A 14,379-nucleotide genomic window follows, 5' to 3' on the forward strand; every position below is an offset into this window, starting at 1 on the left:
CATATTTAGGACGATTTTTTTGCACTATTTAAAAGAGCTCGTCGGCGTAAGGCAGAGCGAAGGTCTGACCAACCACGGCGACAGCGGGTTTGGAGCTGAACACCTTCTTGGCGGCAGCAGTGACAGCAGACTCGTCGACGGCGGCGGCGGCAGGGGCAAAGAGAGCCTCAGCAGCAGAGAACTTGGCCTTTGCAACGGCACGCTTAGCGGCATCAGGCTCAACGCTGGAACCAAGAGCCTTGATAACGGCAGCAGCCTCGACGCTGGCGGACTTGACGGCAGCAGCTGAGGGGCCGGAAATGGAGACAGTGAGCAGCGAGGCATCGGAGTAAGCGTGGTTGGCGACGATAACAGAGACACCGTGCTTCGAAGCAACGGCGTCAAGAGCACCAGCACCAGGCGACCACTTGACAGAGCGAGAGCTCAAAAGATGGGCGAGAGCAGCGAAAGCCGGGGTGGGCTGGGCAGCGAAACCAAAGGTAACGACCTGCTCGGGGCTGGCGGAAGCAATGCGGGACTCGCCGGCGTAGGTCTTGGTGGCCGCAGACTGGACGGAGCCAGCACGGAGACCGGCAAAGTTGTCGGCAACCAGCGACTTGAGATCGCCCTCGATAACACCGCGGGCAACAATCTCCAGGTTACCCTCAGAGTAGACCTGCTCACCGAAGGCCTTGACTTCAGCCAGCGAGACGTTAACGCCAGGGGTGACGAGCAGAGGAGTACCAAGACCGTTGCGGAAAGCGGCACCGTGGACGGCGTCGATAGCGACGGCCTGGGAGTTGCCGGCGGCCTTCTTGGCCTCGGCCTGTGCAAGAGGGAGAATCTCCTCAGCAAACTCGTAAGCTTTGTACTGAGTGTGCTTGGCGACGTTGGAAAGAGCCTCAACGAAGTAGGGCAGGTCCTCCCGCAGGAACTTGGTGGTGAGCACGAGCTTTTCACGGCCAAGCTGGGTGCCGAACTGGCCACCCAGCAGCTCAGACTCACGAGTCAGACGCAGAGCAGAACGGGGGGCAGTGTCGCGGAACGCGAACTTCTCCAAAAGGTGCGCAGTACCGGGAACCTGGCTGTAGCGAGAACCACCCTTCACGATTAGCGAAACCTCGGACACAGCCCGACCGTCGTCCAAAGAAGTGATCTTAAGACCAGAAGCCTCAGTACTCGAGAACGCGCGACGGCCTGCCGCCTTGCTCAGTTGCCCGACACTCTTTCTCAACATTGCAAGTATGGTGTGGTTTTTGAAAGGTAAAGAGAAAGTCGATTATTAGGCAATGAGAAATACCCTGGGTTGATTGGTCGGGGGTTGCTGACTCATGGAGGGTAATAGAGCAGTCAGGCGGGGGGATTAGACACGTCTCCCCGACCGCACGTATTCGCACTTGCCCGGCTCTTCTCCGCGGCCTTCCTGTCCCTGTCTGTTTGTTCCTGCCCCCACAATGCGCCTACTCCTATTTTAGTTTCCCGTCCCCTCATGACTCCCTTATGAGCCCTCTCTGACAAATTTTTTTTTAATGCCCAGCACCCACCACCTGGTGAGTCTATGCAAGGTGCTTGTAGAGGACATGCTGGGCCAGGTAGGTGCCCAGATTGTCCTTACGTTGCTACAGGTTGGCCGGCTGTCCGCTAAAGAGCTGACCAAGGCGACAAATTTCCCCTACTCGGCCGTCAAACGGGCGCTTGTGTCCTTGGTCCATATGCGTTTGGTGCTTTATTGGGAAGATCCAAACCAATGGGGGCCCGTATATTACCGCGCCGATACGACGAATATTTACCATTTAATTTGGGCCGGTCAGGTATCGGCTCAACTCAAGGAACAGACCCAAAAGGACGAGCTTGGTCCGGTGCTGCTCGACTTTATCACTAATGGTCATTTCAGCATAGAGGGCTACATTAAGAAGAATCCTGAAGCCCGAGAAAAACTGGAACAGCTTCTGCAAACAGGGTACCTAGTGCCTCTGCACGAATTTGAATTCTGGCCCGAGGAAGATATTAAGCAACAAAGCATCACCAAGCACTTCCGGGAGGTTAACAAAGATCCGACCACTCTTTCTCTGACCGACAATGCGAAAAAGCAAATGGTCGATGCGGCTGTAAAACGTGATCTGGATAACATGGAGGCTACCCGCCAAGCCGGGTCAAAGGGTCTAGTCACTGCGGCCTCTCATGATCAAAAATTGGTTCTTGCCGTAAACTACGAACGTTTTCTGTTGACAGAACGCCGCAAAGAGCTTGTACAACTCGTTGATGATCGCATTGGCTCGATTACTGCCCAGGTATATGACGCTGTCCTCGAGTGCTTTGAACATGGTCGAAGTCTTTTCCAGCGAGACAAAGAACGCGTGCCGATGCCTGGTAATATAGTCAACAGCTCTGAGATTTTGCTAAAGCTGCAGAGCAGAAAAGAGCCTGTGAAGCTTGAAAGCGCTTTTATTGCCGAAACACAAAACGATGAGGTCAAAACCGAGCCGGATGCGGCTGCTCGGGGCCATAAACGCATGAAATCTAAGATCGGAAGCATTTCCGTAACTCCAGCGGCGGCATTGACTCCCTTGGAACTCGTCAATCGGCATTTAAGACTGCTGGAAAAGGCTGGATTTGCGTTCTTGCGTCGGGTCGGTGACTTGCATGGCGGTGAGTGGTTCGTGCCCATGAGCGACCTGCTCGCTGATTTGCGCCGCCATACCTTTGATGAAATCGTGTCTGAGCTGCTGGGTGCTTCGGCCGCTCGTATTCTCCGGGTAGTTCGTGAATACTCCAAAATCGACGAGAAGGCGCTGTCCCAAACTAGCCTGCTCCAATCTAATGGCCTACGCATTCACACCAATAATCTAGAATACTTTGGGTTCATTGATTTACAAGAAGTGCCTCGGTCTAATGATCGTGCTCCCGGTCGCAACATCTATCTCTGGTTCCATCGCCCAAAGTGGGCGTATTCCCGCTTGGTGGAGCAAATCTATGGCGCGATTGCAAAAACTTATGACGATATTTTCGCTCTCCGCGCCAAGCACAAGACCCTGCTTGCGAAACTAACTCGTGTTGATGTGGCCGGCCACGAAGACGAGCTCCTTACCGCCCAAGAAAAAGTCGAATTGGCCGAATACACTAGCCAAGAACAACAGCTCTGGGTGAAGCAAGAAAAGCTAGATCGCCACGTGCGAATCTTCTGTTACTACTAATTTGTACACTTTTGTGTATCTGTATTTTGCATATAATGACAATTTTTACTTTTTTTTTCTCCTCACGCATCTATTTACAGCACAATATGACGGTTGGACCAGAACGGTTTGGCTTCGGACTCTTTCATAGCAGGACGCTCTGAAACCAGCAGGCCATTATCGAATGCACCTGCGTAAAAGATAGGGCGGAACTTGTGCGTCATCCAGAACGTAGGGCTGTCTTGATCTTCTGGGCCGTCTTCGTCTTCAAGATCATCACCCCCAGGAGCATGCTGTTTGCGCTTGTTGGCATGACGATAAGGAGTTTTGGTTGCAAAATCCAAATAGGCCAGCCAGTTGGGTCCCCACAACCATAGTCTGCTGCTCTTATCTGATTCAGGGAATACGCCGCAGCAGGCTGTTGTCTGTTTCGACAACCGAGTCGGTAAGCGAGACGAGTGCTCTTTTGACCAGGAAGTTAGTGAAGCAGACTTGACATCAAACTCGTACACGGTAGTCTCATCTGTAACTGCAACAAGAGATCGGTTGTCTCGGAAAGCCATTGCAGTAAGAGCCGAGCCAAGCGACGGAAGCGATGCGACATGTGCAGCTTTAGCGGTGTTGTACACCTCAATGTACCCACTATGCTTTGCAACTGCGAAATGTTTTCGATCAGGGGAAACGGCAAGCAACGCAACGCCGTCAATATAAGGGATTTTGCTTGAGCCAGCAACCCGGGGTTTTGAAGGCTGCTCGACTTCGGTAATAATGTCTTTTTTGATGCGATAAATATCCATTTCATTGTCGGGTGTAATGATCAGCACACTCTCTGGGCCCACAAACTTGATTATCCGAGCACCTCCACTCACTGCAGTAGTATTCAAGCGACTGATCGATTTGACCTGCTCTTCATCTTCCAGACCTTCCAAATAGAAGAATTTGATAGTACTCATTGTTGCAACGACCAGAATATTGCCTTCTAGAGATGCTGAAGAGATCAATTCGTCCTCGCCGGTCAGATTAAAAGTAGCCAACAATCGCTTTTTACCGTCGTACAATCCCCAGATATTGACAACCTGTTCGCACCACTCTAGAATGTGCTGGCTGCTATTAATTTCAACAGTGGGTGAGTATCTTGTCAATGGGATTTTGCGGAAAGGCTTGTCGTCGAACTGGGTGACGGAGTTGACAACAATGGTGGACTCGAGGCCACCGCTAACCAGATACGAAGCACCGCGTGCTTCAAAAATTGTCATGCTGCGGATATCATGGGAATGTGCAACACGACTAGACATTATAGTCCAGCGTTTGCGTTTGGGGTCGGTCATTTTGGCACAGACAATTTTCTGGTCCAAGCCGGAAGAAAACAGTGTTTCACCGGCAGAATCGCAGGCCAGACTAAGGATGTCAGTGGGGTGTGCTTGGAAACTCTGTTGTAATGAGAGTGTCTTGCTGTCCCAGATCTTGATATAGCCATTAGAGTCTCCGCTTACAATCTGTTCACCTTTTCTCAAAGTCTTTACTGCCCAGACAACCGTTCCATCCATGGATTTTGACTTGTCGACCTTCATCGTCGCAATAATACGGCCCGTTGAAATATCCCAAACACGCAAACGAGCATCGGAACCACCAGCAACCACCTGGTTATCTGACTTCCACGCCAGGGAAGCAAGTGAAGTATCTGCACTCTGCAGTCTTCTCAGGAACTGGAGGTTCCCTCTTCCTCCTGACACATCGAAAATAACAACTACGCCTGTCTCACAGGCTACTGCGAGTTTTTTCCCGTCGGGGGACGTTTCAATGGCCCAGATTACGCCGGCATTCGAGCTATGATGTTCCAGCGGCTGTCCTGTGGCTAAATCCCACTCTGTGATGTACTCTGAGGCAGCAACACTAAACAGTCTCATCTCGTCACCCACAGACCATGCCAAATCCTCGATGGATCGGTCTTTTGCTCCTAGAAATGTAGTGTCGAGCGACCAATTTGGACCGGGGCGCCAAAGCTCGATATCGCCATTAGAGCGGCCGACAGCCAGCCTGAGATCTGGATGAGCCGGTGTTTTAGGACCGGGCGACGGCAGATTAAATGCCATCGCAGACACATACGGCCTGGTGTAGTCCATAAATCTGCATTTGTGCAGCTGAACTTTTGGCATTGAAGAAATCAAGATTATTAATTTTTTTTTTCCAAGACGGCTTTTTCAGCGTGAGGGCTGAATTTTCGGTCGCGCTGGTTTTGCAGTTTCTTGTTTGTAGTATCAGTTGTGTCTATCGAGTAGGTTTCCGCTTCCAAATAAACCCCTGGTACAAAGCTATTACGGCTGTCCTCATAACCCCAGGTTTACCGTCTTTAACTTAAATTATCCGGCTTTGTCATCAGTTGTTTACTATGGAGATAGCCAGGATCTTCCAAGAGAGCCAAACAAGTGGGGCAGGCCACCGCAAATTGGTGGTGCAGATGAAAAAAGAGCTAGACACGAGTGCGGGCAGTGACGCGCTGCCGTTATTTATTGAGACATTTTGCCGGGCGGCAGTGCGGTTGTTACCAATCAAGAAATCCGAGCCTAGTGCGGATCAAGTCGTCAAGTTTATTGGCGCGTTTGTGGAGCATATCTCGCCTGAAAACGAAGAAGAGTCTGAGGAAACTCCAGAATATGTTTACACGTTTATTGAATCCCTTATAGACTATTTCATGCGCGCCTTGACCGCCAAGGACAAAGTGGTGAGGTTCCGCGGATGGCAATTGGTGACGACAATTCTCCAGAACTCAACCGTGCTGAGTGACAGCATCTCTGAAGAGCTTCGTGTGGTTGCTCAGAACCGCTGCAGAGACCGTGATCACTCGGTAAGGATTCAGGTTGTTCTGACTTTAGTCTCCCTGCTCAACGAGCAGGAAAAGGAATCCTACGAAGAAGTTGTCAAGATACTGGTTGATCTGATGGAACATGACACCAATCCAGAAGTGCGCAGAGCTGCTCTTTTGAACGTACCGAAACGCAAAAGGCTTTACCCCAAACTGGTCGAAAGGTCTTTGGATGTCAACTCTGTAAACCGCAGAAATGTGTATTCGCGTGTTATACGTGATATTGATGATTTCCGTCTTCTGAAACTAGATTTACGCGAAAAGCTGCTTTCGAATGGTCTTGCCGATCGCAATGCATCAGTTCGAAACGCTGCAACCAGTATGCTTCTCAGCCAGTGGCTCCGAACCGTGGACAACGATGTGATCAAGCTGCTGGGTCGTTTGGACGTTCTCAACAGTCAGGTTGCCCAGCCAGCCCTTGTGGCGCTGTTCAATGCCCGTCCTGACGTTGTTAAAGAAAGAATAAGTTTTGAGCAGGACTTTTGGGAGAACTTGTCGCCAGAGGGCGCGTTTCTCGTCCGCTGCTGGAATGAGTACTGTCGAGGCAATAACCTGGTCGCACTTGCCGAAATGAGACTGCCTGATTTATCTGAATACGCTGATCTGTTGGTGCTGTTTTGGCAACAGTACTGTGAAGCAGCAGAGGAGGAAAAGGCAGATCAAGACTTTATTGTTGAGCAACTGCTCACTGTCGCATCTACTTATGACTTTCGTGATGAGTTTGGTCGACAGAAACTTCTACAAGTACTTGATACAATTTTGTCGGCCGGCAACGCTCCAAGTGATGGCGTTATTGCAAAAGCCGTTCAAGTTCTGCGTAATGCGCTTACACTTGTTTCTGATTTCATGCTGAAGATTGCTGATATTTTGGATGATCTCGATGGCCCAAGCAATCGAGAAAATGATCCGGATATCTCTATCCAGCTCACAAACGTATTGTTGCAGTATTCTATTATCGACGCAACACTGCGCTGCTTGAAGCTGCCTTACGATGACATTGCAACCCTCAACTCTCTCTATGATCGGATCAATTTTGCTCTTCAGTCTACGGACTATGAAATTCTCAATCGAGGTTTGGCCTGTCTTGGTTTGCTTTGCCTTCTCAGCAAGTCTCAAACTGATGCCCACTTTGGACAGCTATTGACAATGTATAATCCCGATGCTGTTGAGTACGAAGGCGATGGTGAGATCAATGAAATTGTCGTACAGGCCGCATCAGATGTGCTTTTGACTCATCGTGTGTACCCAGATACCGCCAAGCGTGCTCGAGACGTGATTGCCAATGGGTTCAGGCAAAGGAATATCGCTGCGATCCGAACAGTGAGTGCAAAGGCACTGGCCAAACTGTTTTTGTCCAATTTGTTCAGGTCGGAACTGGAGCTGTTGGGCGAGCTTGTGAGAGCATACTTTTCATCAGCAGAGCTTGCTGAACTCGAGCAGGTCTTGAGTTTCTTCGTTCCAGTGTACGCACTCACATCCTCAGAAAACCAAGAACGCATCGCCAGTCAGTTCAATGTTATCATTGATACTGAACAGGAGGACACACTAGACGTGCCATTGCCAACTGTGCTGGCCCAACTAGTAGAGTGGACATCACCACAACGATCTGACAATGCCCAGTCGACGGTGCACGGAGATTTGGCTATTTCAATGCTCACGACTGCCAAAGACAGTCCTCCAGAGATTCAGAATGCTATTCTCAGTGCAGCGGGGAAATTGACCCTGATTATCACACCTGAACAGGCTGACAAAATTATGGAACTCATCGAAGAGTCAAAGGAACAAGTAAACCGGGTCGGCCGGACATCATTGGGGGCATTTGAGCGGCATTTTGAAAAAACCGCTAGTTGCAAACCGAACCATCAACCGATCTTGGACATACCAGCCGAAGACTGACTTTGGTCAGACAAGGCCATCACATGTCGCTTGACTCGCGACCCAACCCTAACATCGGGAGCCTAACGCGGCGCATAATCATGAACTTTTTCGTCAGGGCTAGGGTACCAAAGCGACGCCTACGATGCTGCTGGTAGAGATAATTCCTCGGGGCATACATATAATACAGGCACCGGCACGCCCTTAGTAAGGATACGCGACTCAACTCGCCTTTTTCCATCTATTTCAAACCATCATGACTGCTTCTAACGATATCAAGCTTGCTCCCAAGAACTTTGAGCGGGACCAGGACTTTGCAAAGGCCATGTACGGCGATGCTAAAACTGGTGGTTTCACTGCCACGCTCTCCAAAGACCGTAAGGCCCACGAGGCTGCTGTTGATGGCTACTTCCGTCACTGGGAGCGCGACCACGCTACTCAAACCCAGGAGGACCAGAAGTCGCGTTTGTCCGACTACTCTGAGTTGACCAAGCACTACTACAACCTGGTCACTGACTTTTACGAGTACGGTTGGGGCTCTTCGTTCCACTTCTCCCGCTACTACAAGGGCGAGGCTTTCCGTCAGGCAACTGCCCGTCACGAGCACTACCTTGCGTACAAGATGAACCTGAAGGAGAACATGGAGGTCCTTGATGTTGGTTGTGGTATTGGTGGGCCTGCACGTGAAATCACCCGTTTCACCGGCGCCAACATCACAGGTGTCAACAACAACGACTACCAGATCATGCGGGGCAACAACTGGGCCAAGGCTAACAAGCTCGACCACAAGCTCAAGTTGGTTAAAGGTGACTTTATGCAGCTCGACTTTGCCGACAACAGTTTCGATGCCGTGTACGCTATCGAGGCCACTGTCCACGCTCCTGTTCTCGAGACTGTGTATGCCGAGATCTACCGTGTTCTCAAACCCGGTGGAACTTTCGGTGTGTACGAGTGGGTCATGACCGAGAAGTTCGACGAGAACAACGAGTTCCACAAGGAGATCGTCTACGGTATCGAGATCGGTGACGGTATCCCCAAGATGTACGGTGTTGACGTCGCCGTCAACGCCCTCAAGAAGGTCGGCTTCGAGATCCAGATCCAGGAGGACCTTGCCGACAAGGGCGACGAGATCCCCTGGTACTACCCTCTTGCTGGTGACTGGCGCTACGTCCAGACTCTGGGTGACCTCTTCACCTTCTGCCGCACCTCCAAGGTTGGTCGCTGGATGACCACAAATGCCACCGGTCTCCTTGAGGCTGTCGGCGTTGCCCCCAAGGGCTCTCGCAAGGTCACCGAGGCTCTCGAGCAGGCCGCCGTTCACCTCGTCAACGGTGGTCGCGAGGGCATCTTCACTCCCATGATGCTGTTTGTCTGCCGCAAACCCGAAAATGCTTCTGCCTAGAACGCCTAACGATATTCATTCTGAACTACTGTTCTATAGTCTAACATGTTTATGCACCCCCTCCCGCCCCTCTGCCATCGGCCCTGGTTTTTTCTTCAGATAAAACCAAATGTCTGCTGCTGCATGGAATCTTAGTTCAGGGTAAGGGTCCCGGTTTGGTCGGCAGCTTCTGGTTTAGGGTCTGCCATTGTCTTTTAAGGAACTTTGAACCCAATCTTCCATACGGGTGCTAGCGGATTTTCTAGTGGCCTTGTGGAGTACTTTTTCAATGGGCGATACCGAGCCGACAATCAAAAAGCCGTTGTGCATGTCTACATCAGTGCGGGGCAAGATTCTGTCCAAAAAAAACCAGGATCTTCCGCGTATCAATCTGGATGCCGCCAACACGGTTGCGGGCACTCCTAGCAACACCACGTGCACAGCAGATTCTCAAAACACGTTTTCGGACTCTGATGGTGCTGCGAGGCCTCGTTTGAGTGCTTTGCCGCAGTTCATGGAGGAACTGCCCCACCCAGAGGTTCCAGAGCCGCGCAGTAAGAGACGACGGGGTAGCGCAGATAGTCCGGAGGGGTATTCCGCTAAAACGGCGTGTTTGCTGATTGCTCAATCGTATGCTTTGGGCTATTTGAGTGCCGAGAAGCGGGCGTTTGAGCGGGAAGTGGGCAGATTGACCAAATTCCGCAACTACTTGCTGCATGCGCCCAGCGACTGCCAGGCGACTGCGCCCAGTCGCAGCAGTCCTCGTAATTCAAACAGATCCAAGAACATGACGGCCCCAGAGTGTCCTCCTGAGAGCGTTTTGGAGTCGCTGGTGAGTGATTTTGCTGACAAAATCTTTTCAGAAATGAGCCAAGTTCAAAGTCCATCAATGGCGCGAGGCGATGTTGCGCGGCTGTTAGAGCTGGTCTCTGAGGCGCAGGTCCCTGTCCCTTCTGCTAGTCTGGGTAATTTTTTCAGATCGGTCTACGACAAGTTCGGTGCACAGACGTCCAGTACTTTTTCTTTGTCGAGCAATAAGCCTGCTCCCGGATCAGAAGAAATCGTTGAAAAACGGTATACGGCAGCTAGTGATGCACCTGCGATGCCTGTATGTGATGGTTTGAATGGAGGTACTGACAGCGAGGAAGAACCCAGTGACAGTTACGAAGGCGGCAGTGACGATGGCAGCGCCAGTGGCAGCGCCAGTGACAATGAAAGTGACAGCGCCAGTGGCAGTGAAGGCGCAAGTGACGACAGCGACGCTAGTGCGAACGATTATGATCAAGAGGACGAACAAGTCGTCAACGCGGACTTTGACTTTTTCGACCTGAGCAGCGACGACTTCTTATCAATCAAAAACCTGCTACGAAGCTTGCTGGAGTCTGACCACCTGTCGTTTGATCTGTCCCAGCTCACCGACTATGTCATCGAGAACTCTACGGGCATCACTGTCAAAAGCGAAGGCAGCGAAGGCGATCCTCTGGGACTTCTGGCCATAGTTGATCTGAGCGACGACGCAGAGATACCCAAAAAACTGAAACGGTGGTTGGTTGAGCGGACTGAAACAAGCAGCCCTGCAATGAGCCGGGACATTCGCAAGTCCACGTCTTCCCAGACGCCCGACAAAGTGGCCTTGATTCTTCAAGAACGTCTCCTCAATCTGCCATTTGATCTCCTCCCTTACTTTTACCAGCTCACCCTCGAGGAGCTGAAACAAAAAGGACACAACTTTACCAAATACATTGTGCTTTCCCGCGTGTACAGTCTCGAACCCACATCAAGCGACAGCGAGCCGCCGGCCAAGAAAACTAAACAGTCTCCACGCTACGAGTATTTCCATGCCGAGGACGTCGAGCTGCAAGACATTGCAGACAGCCACTGCTTTTTTCCCTACGAAAACAAGCCCGTGGACCCCGAATCAAGAGGCACCCAAGAAAACGAAGGCCTGTTTCCTGCCGGCCATGCCCTGCTGCTGTCAGCTGATGCAGTAGGCAATGTAGCCCCGAAACTGTCCCAATGGGTCGCTGAAATCAACTCCACCTACTCGGCTGTAAACTAGACCTGCGTGCTGCTTTTTTTTTTTATTTACTCCCGCAAATAGCTCTACTCGGCCGGCCCTACACCGCGCATCGGCCTCGGCTTCACGCACATGAAGATTATTACCAAGGTGGGGGAGGCGCGATTCTGACAAAGTGTCTGGTCTCCCCACTTGAAGGAAAAGCTATGCCTACGAACGCAGCCTTTGCGCCTGGGCCGGGGACGCTGTCGCAGTCGAACTCGTCGCCGCTACTGAAGACGACACCGCCGGTGGTGATCAGCGTAATGAGCCAGATCTATCCGTTCATCTGCGTCGCCGACACCACTCTGGGGTTGCTCACCTGGTCGCTCGACGACCCCTGGAAGCCGTTTCTGCTGGTCGCCGTGTGGATTCTGACCGTGCAATACTTTGAATTCATAATTCTCTATATTGCCCACATTGTTGTGGCCATTCTGCTCTCGGTGGTCGTTTACAACTACCAGAAGCCGTCTAACGACCTCGAGTCTCTGAACGCGGTCATTGCCAAGCTTTCACAACTGTCGAGCCGCGTGCGCTTGTTTGCCCTGCCTGTGACCTCTCTGGAGCTTACCAAGAAGGATCTCACCCGTATGTTGTTTGCTGCCGGTTTCATGACCCCGCTTTACATTGTGGTTGCCCGATACTTTTTGTCGGTGAGGTCAATTTGTCTCTACGGTGGTCTGTTTGTGCTCACATATCACTCGGCTCCCGCTAGAGCCACTCGCGAAATTTTGTGGCGCTTCAAGCCCGTCCGTGCGCTTGTATTTGGCATGACAAGCATCAACTTCAGCAAGTCTTCGCTAAGGAAACAAATGGCCCGCCCACAAACCGCACTATCCCGACCCTCTTCTCCAGCATCAAGTCACAAAGCCAACTCGCAGAGCGTGCGGTTCACCTATGTTCTTTACGAGAATCAGCGTCGCTGGCTAGGAATTGGCTGGACGAGCAATATGCTGGCTTATGAGCGAGCGGCTTGGACAGACGAGTTTCTCAATGAATCTCTTGCCCCAGACACATTCATGCTGCCCGACACAGAGGGTACCGGTATGGAATGGCGTTGGGTCGATAAGGCATGGAAATTGGATCTCACAAACGATGGCCTCCTGGTCACGCGAACAAAGGCCACCTACACAGCTGATCCTGATGAGGATGATGGGTTTGTGTACTATGACAACGTATGGAAACGAGGCTCGGCTGAGCCAAGCTTCTCCAAGTACACGCGTCGCCGCAGATGGGTTCGGACTGCAGAGCTGGTTGCCCTCGGTGAGCCCCAGGACGATGTAAAGCAATCACCCCAAAAAGAGACCAAATTCGCAGACAACAATGGCGCCAATGGCGCTGCATCACAGCATGTGATTGATGACATCGAAAAAAGCACGGGCGTCAAGTCGTCTCAAGTAGAGATTCGCCAAAGACAGGTTGACGAGTAGGTTTTGTACGGGTTTTTTATATTGGAAAAAGAATAAAGTTTTCTATGCTAACGCACTATAGGGATCTACGCCTATCACACGTCCAAATAGAGCATTGTCACCAAAGTTTTTATGAAGATAGCCTTTACGATCAAGATACATGGTGACTTGCTGGCTCATGTGATCGAGGTATCGTTTGAGTTTGTAGTGACCGCGACCGCATATAATATAAACGACTCGTGGATTGTGGCGGGTTTCGGCATTCAGTGTCTCAAGCTGTTGTTCTAAAAACTCAATAGCATCTTCAAGGTCCAATCCATGCAAATCAACATAGACCTCGCTTGACGGTTTCGCTCGTTGTTCTAGAAGCACTTGGCGGGCATTTTCATAGTCGTCGAGCATCAGCTTGTTGAACTCTTGGCCCTTTTTAGACATATGCTTGGCCGTTGCTGGGTCGTTCTCGCTCCAGCTGTTTGTTGCCAACTGCAGGTACTTGTTCCGGAGATCAGCCCATTTGCGTGCGGAGACTCGAAAATCAACATATTTCTGGTTCTCCAGGAACTCGGGCTCTTTCCATGGCGTATGCATTGGTGCTCTGATCGGGATCAAGCCTCGATTCAGCTGTGTCGGTAAACTGGTACCAAGCAGTGGCAGAGTCTCTAAGTTAGGCTTGATAGGTGTGACTGGTGTTGATGGTGCAACTGTCTGTTTTTTGGCCGGTTTTTGGCTGCCTAGTTTAGGCAATGCCTTGATATCAGGAGCCGCCTGCTTCACGACTGCTTGCCCACCAACTGCTGTATTGAGCTTGTCAATAACCTCCTGGGGTATTTCATGTAGAAACTGACAATCATTTCCAGCAATGCATCTACCTTGTAACCAGAACCTGCATATTCGCTGAGAGAGATCGTGGCTATACATGCAATCTGTCCCGCGTAGGCAGGATCCACTTTGTAGGTAGTATCTGCACACGACCCGCTCAGCAGTTTGATCTCGCGTCAACAGTCTTTGCTTGTTTTCTTGCTCCGTCTGGTTCGTCGATCGACTGCGCATTGTCTTCAAGAGCATATCGATGGTTCTGCCAATGTCAAATTCGTTGTGAGACAAGACCCGCTCGATATCTTCGTCGCTGGTATCTCTACCCAGAATATCTCGAAGCATATCATAGGGGGTTTTATTTTCCATCGAGGAGGGTTCTTCAGGGAGATCAATCTCCCTGAGCGGAACCCATTTTTTCTTGGATTGGCCAAGCTTAGCACGAGCCTCAGCCTTGTAGGCTGCTTCAGGTAGTTTGATGGGCTTTGTGGACGTCTTGTCAATGATTTTAGCCTTTCTCACCCGCTTGACCCCTTCGAAATGTTCCCATAACAAATCCAGCACAAGCCTTTCTAGCTCTGAATTTTCCATTGTATTGCCATACTTTTCACGCACTAGCTGCTCGACTTGTTCTACCCGTTCATCCTCCGCCACGCTGGTCTCTGATAAGAGCTTTAAACATTCGTCATATAGCGGATCGCTCTCCTCCATTAAGCGACATTCAATTTCCTCACGCCAGAATTTCAGGTTGGGAGTTATTTCATCTGAGTCAGCAGCTTTTTGCGGTCATACTCGACTTGACGTTGAATAGCTCAAACGGTGTAATTCGT

General features: G+C 50.9%; 8 protein-coding genes across 8 annotated transcripts; 5 read left to right on the forward strand and 3 right to left on the reverse strand.

Moving 5' to 3' along the window:
* Positions 1–28: 28 nt before the first annotated feature.
* B9G98_04106 (Cytochrome b-c1 complex subunit 2, mitochondrial) lies at positions 29–1,216 on the reverse strand (the record flags this gene model as incomplete). Its single annotated transcript, XM_024810663.1, has 1 exon — positions 29–1,216. One exon carries the CDS (start codon positions 1,214–1,216, stop codon positions 29–31), a length of 1,188 nt encoding a protein of 395 aa, XP_024666431.1.
* Positions 1,217–1,508: 292 nt separating this feature from the next.
* On the forward strand, positions 1,509–3,173 carry B9G98_04107 (DNA-directed RNA polymerase III subunit RPC3; the record flags this gene model as incomplete). Its single annotated transcript, XM_024810664.1, has 1 exon — positions 1,509–3,173. One exon carries the CDS (start codon positions 1,509–1,511, stop codon positions 3,171–3,173), a length of 1,665 nt encoding a protein of 554 aa, XP_024666432.1.
* Positions 3,174–3,247: 74 nt separating this feature from the next.
* B9G98_04108 (U3 small nucleolar RNA-associated protein 4) lies at positions 3,248–5,308 on the reverse strand (the record flags this gene model as incomplete). Its single annotated transcript, XM_024810665.1, has 1 exon — positions 3,248–5,308. One exon carries the CDS (start codon positions 5,306–5,308, stop codon positions 3,248–3,250), a length of 2,061 nt encoding a protein of 686 aa, XP_024666433.1.
* A 233-nt stretch (positions 5,309–5,541) lies between these two features.
* Positions 5,542–7,911, forward strand: B9G98_04109 (Condensin complex subunit 3; the record flags this gene model as incomplete). The annotated part of the gene is made up of 1 exon (XM_024810666.1): positions 5,542–7,911. The coding sequence occupies one exon, from the start codon at positions 5,542–5,544 to the stop codon at positions 7,909–7,911; it is 2,370 nt and encodes a 789-aa protein (XP_024666434.1).
* Positions 7,912–8,146: 235 nt separating this feature from the next.
* On the forward strand, positions 8,147–9,292 carry B9G98_04110 (Sterol 24-C-methyltransferase; the record flags this gene model as incomplete). Its single annotated transcript, XM_024810667.1, has 1 exon — positions 8,147–9,292. The coding sequence occupies one exon, from the start codon at positions 8,147–8,149 to the stop codon at positions 9,290–9,292; it is 1,146 nt and encodes a 381-aa protein (XP_024666435.1).
* Positions 9,293–9,560: 268 nt separating this feature from the next.
* Positions 9,561–11,330, forward strand: B9G98_04111 (Protein BCP1; the record flags this gene model as incomplete). Its single annotated transcript, XM_024810668.1, has 1 exon — positions 9,561–11,330. The coding sequence occupies one exon, from the start codon at positions 9,561–9,563 to the stop codon at positions 11,328–11,330; it is 1,770 nt and encodes a 589-aa protein (XP_024666436.1).
* Positions 11,331–11,494: 164 nt separating this feature from the next.
* B9G98_04112 (Peroxisomal membrane protein PEX30) lies at positions 11,495–12,757 on the forward strand (the record flags this gene model as incomplete). The annotated part of the gene is made up of 1 exon (XM_024810669.1): positions 11,495–12,757. The coding sequence occupies one exon, from the start codon at positions 11,495–11,497 to the stop codon at positions 12,755–12,757; it is 1,263 nt and encodes a 420-aa protein (XP_024666437.1).
* A 42-nt stretch (positions 12,758–12,799) lies between these two features.
* B9G98_04113 (Polyadenylate-binding protein-interacting protein 7) lies at positions 12,800–14,260 on the reverse strand (the record flags this gene model as incomplete). The annotated part of the gene is made up of 1 exon (XM_024810670.1): positions 12,800–14,260. The coding sequence occupies one exon, from the start codon at positions 14,258–14,260 to the stop codon at positions 12,800–12,802; it is 1,461 nt and encodes a 486-aa protein (XP_024666438.1).
* Positions 14,261–14,379: the final 119 nt, after the last annotated feature.

Source organism: Wickerhamiella sorbophila (assembly GCF_002251995.1).
Source record: "Wickerhamiella sorbophila strain DS02 chromosome Unknown contig2, whole genome shotgun sequence".
Classification (NCBI taxonomy): Eukaryota; Fungi; Ascomycota; class Dipodascomycetes; order Dipodascales; family Trichomonascaceae; genus Wickerhamiella; species Wickerhamiella sorbophila.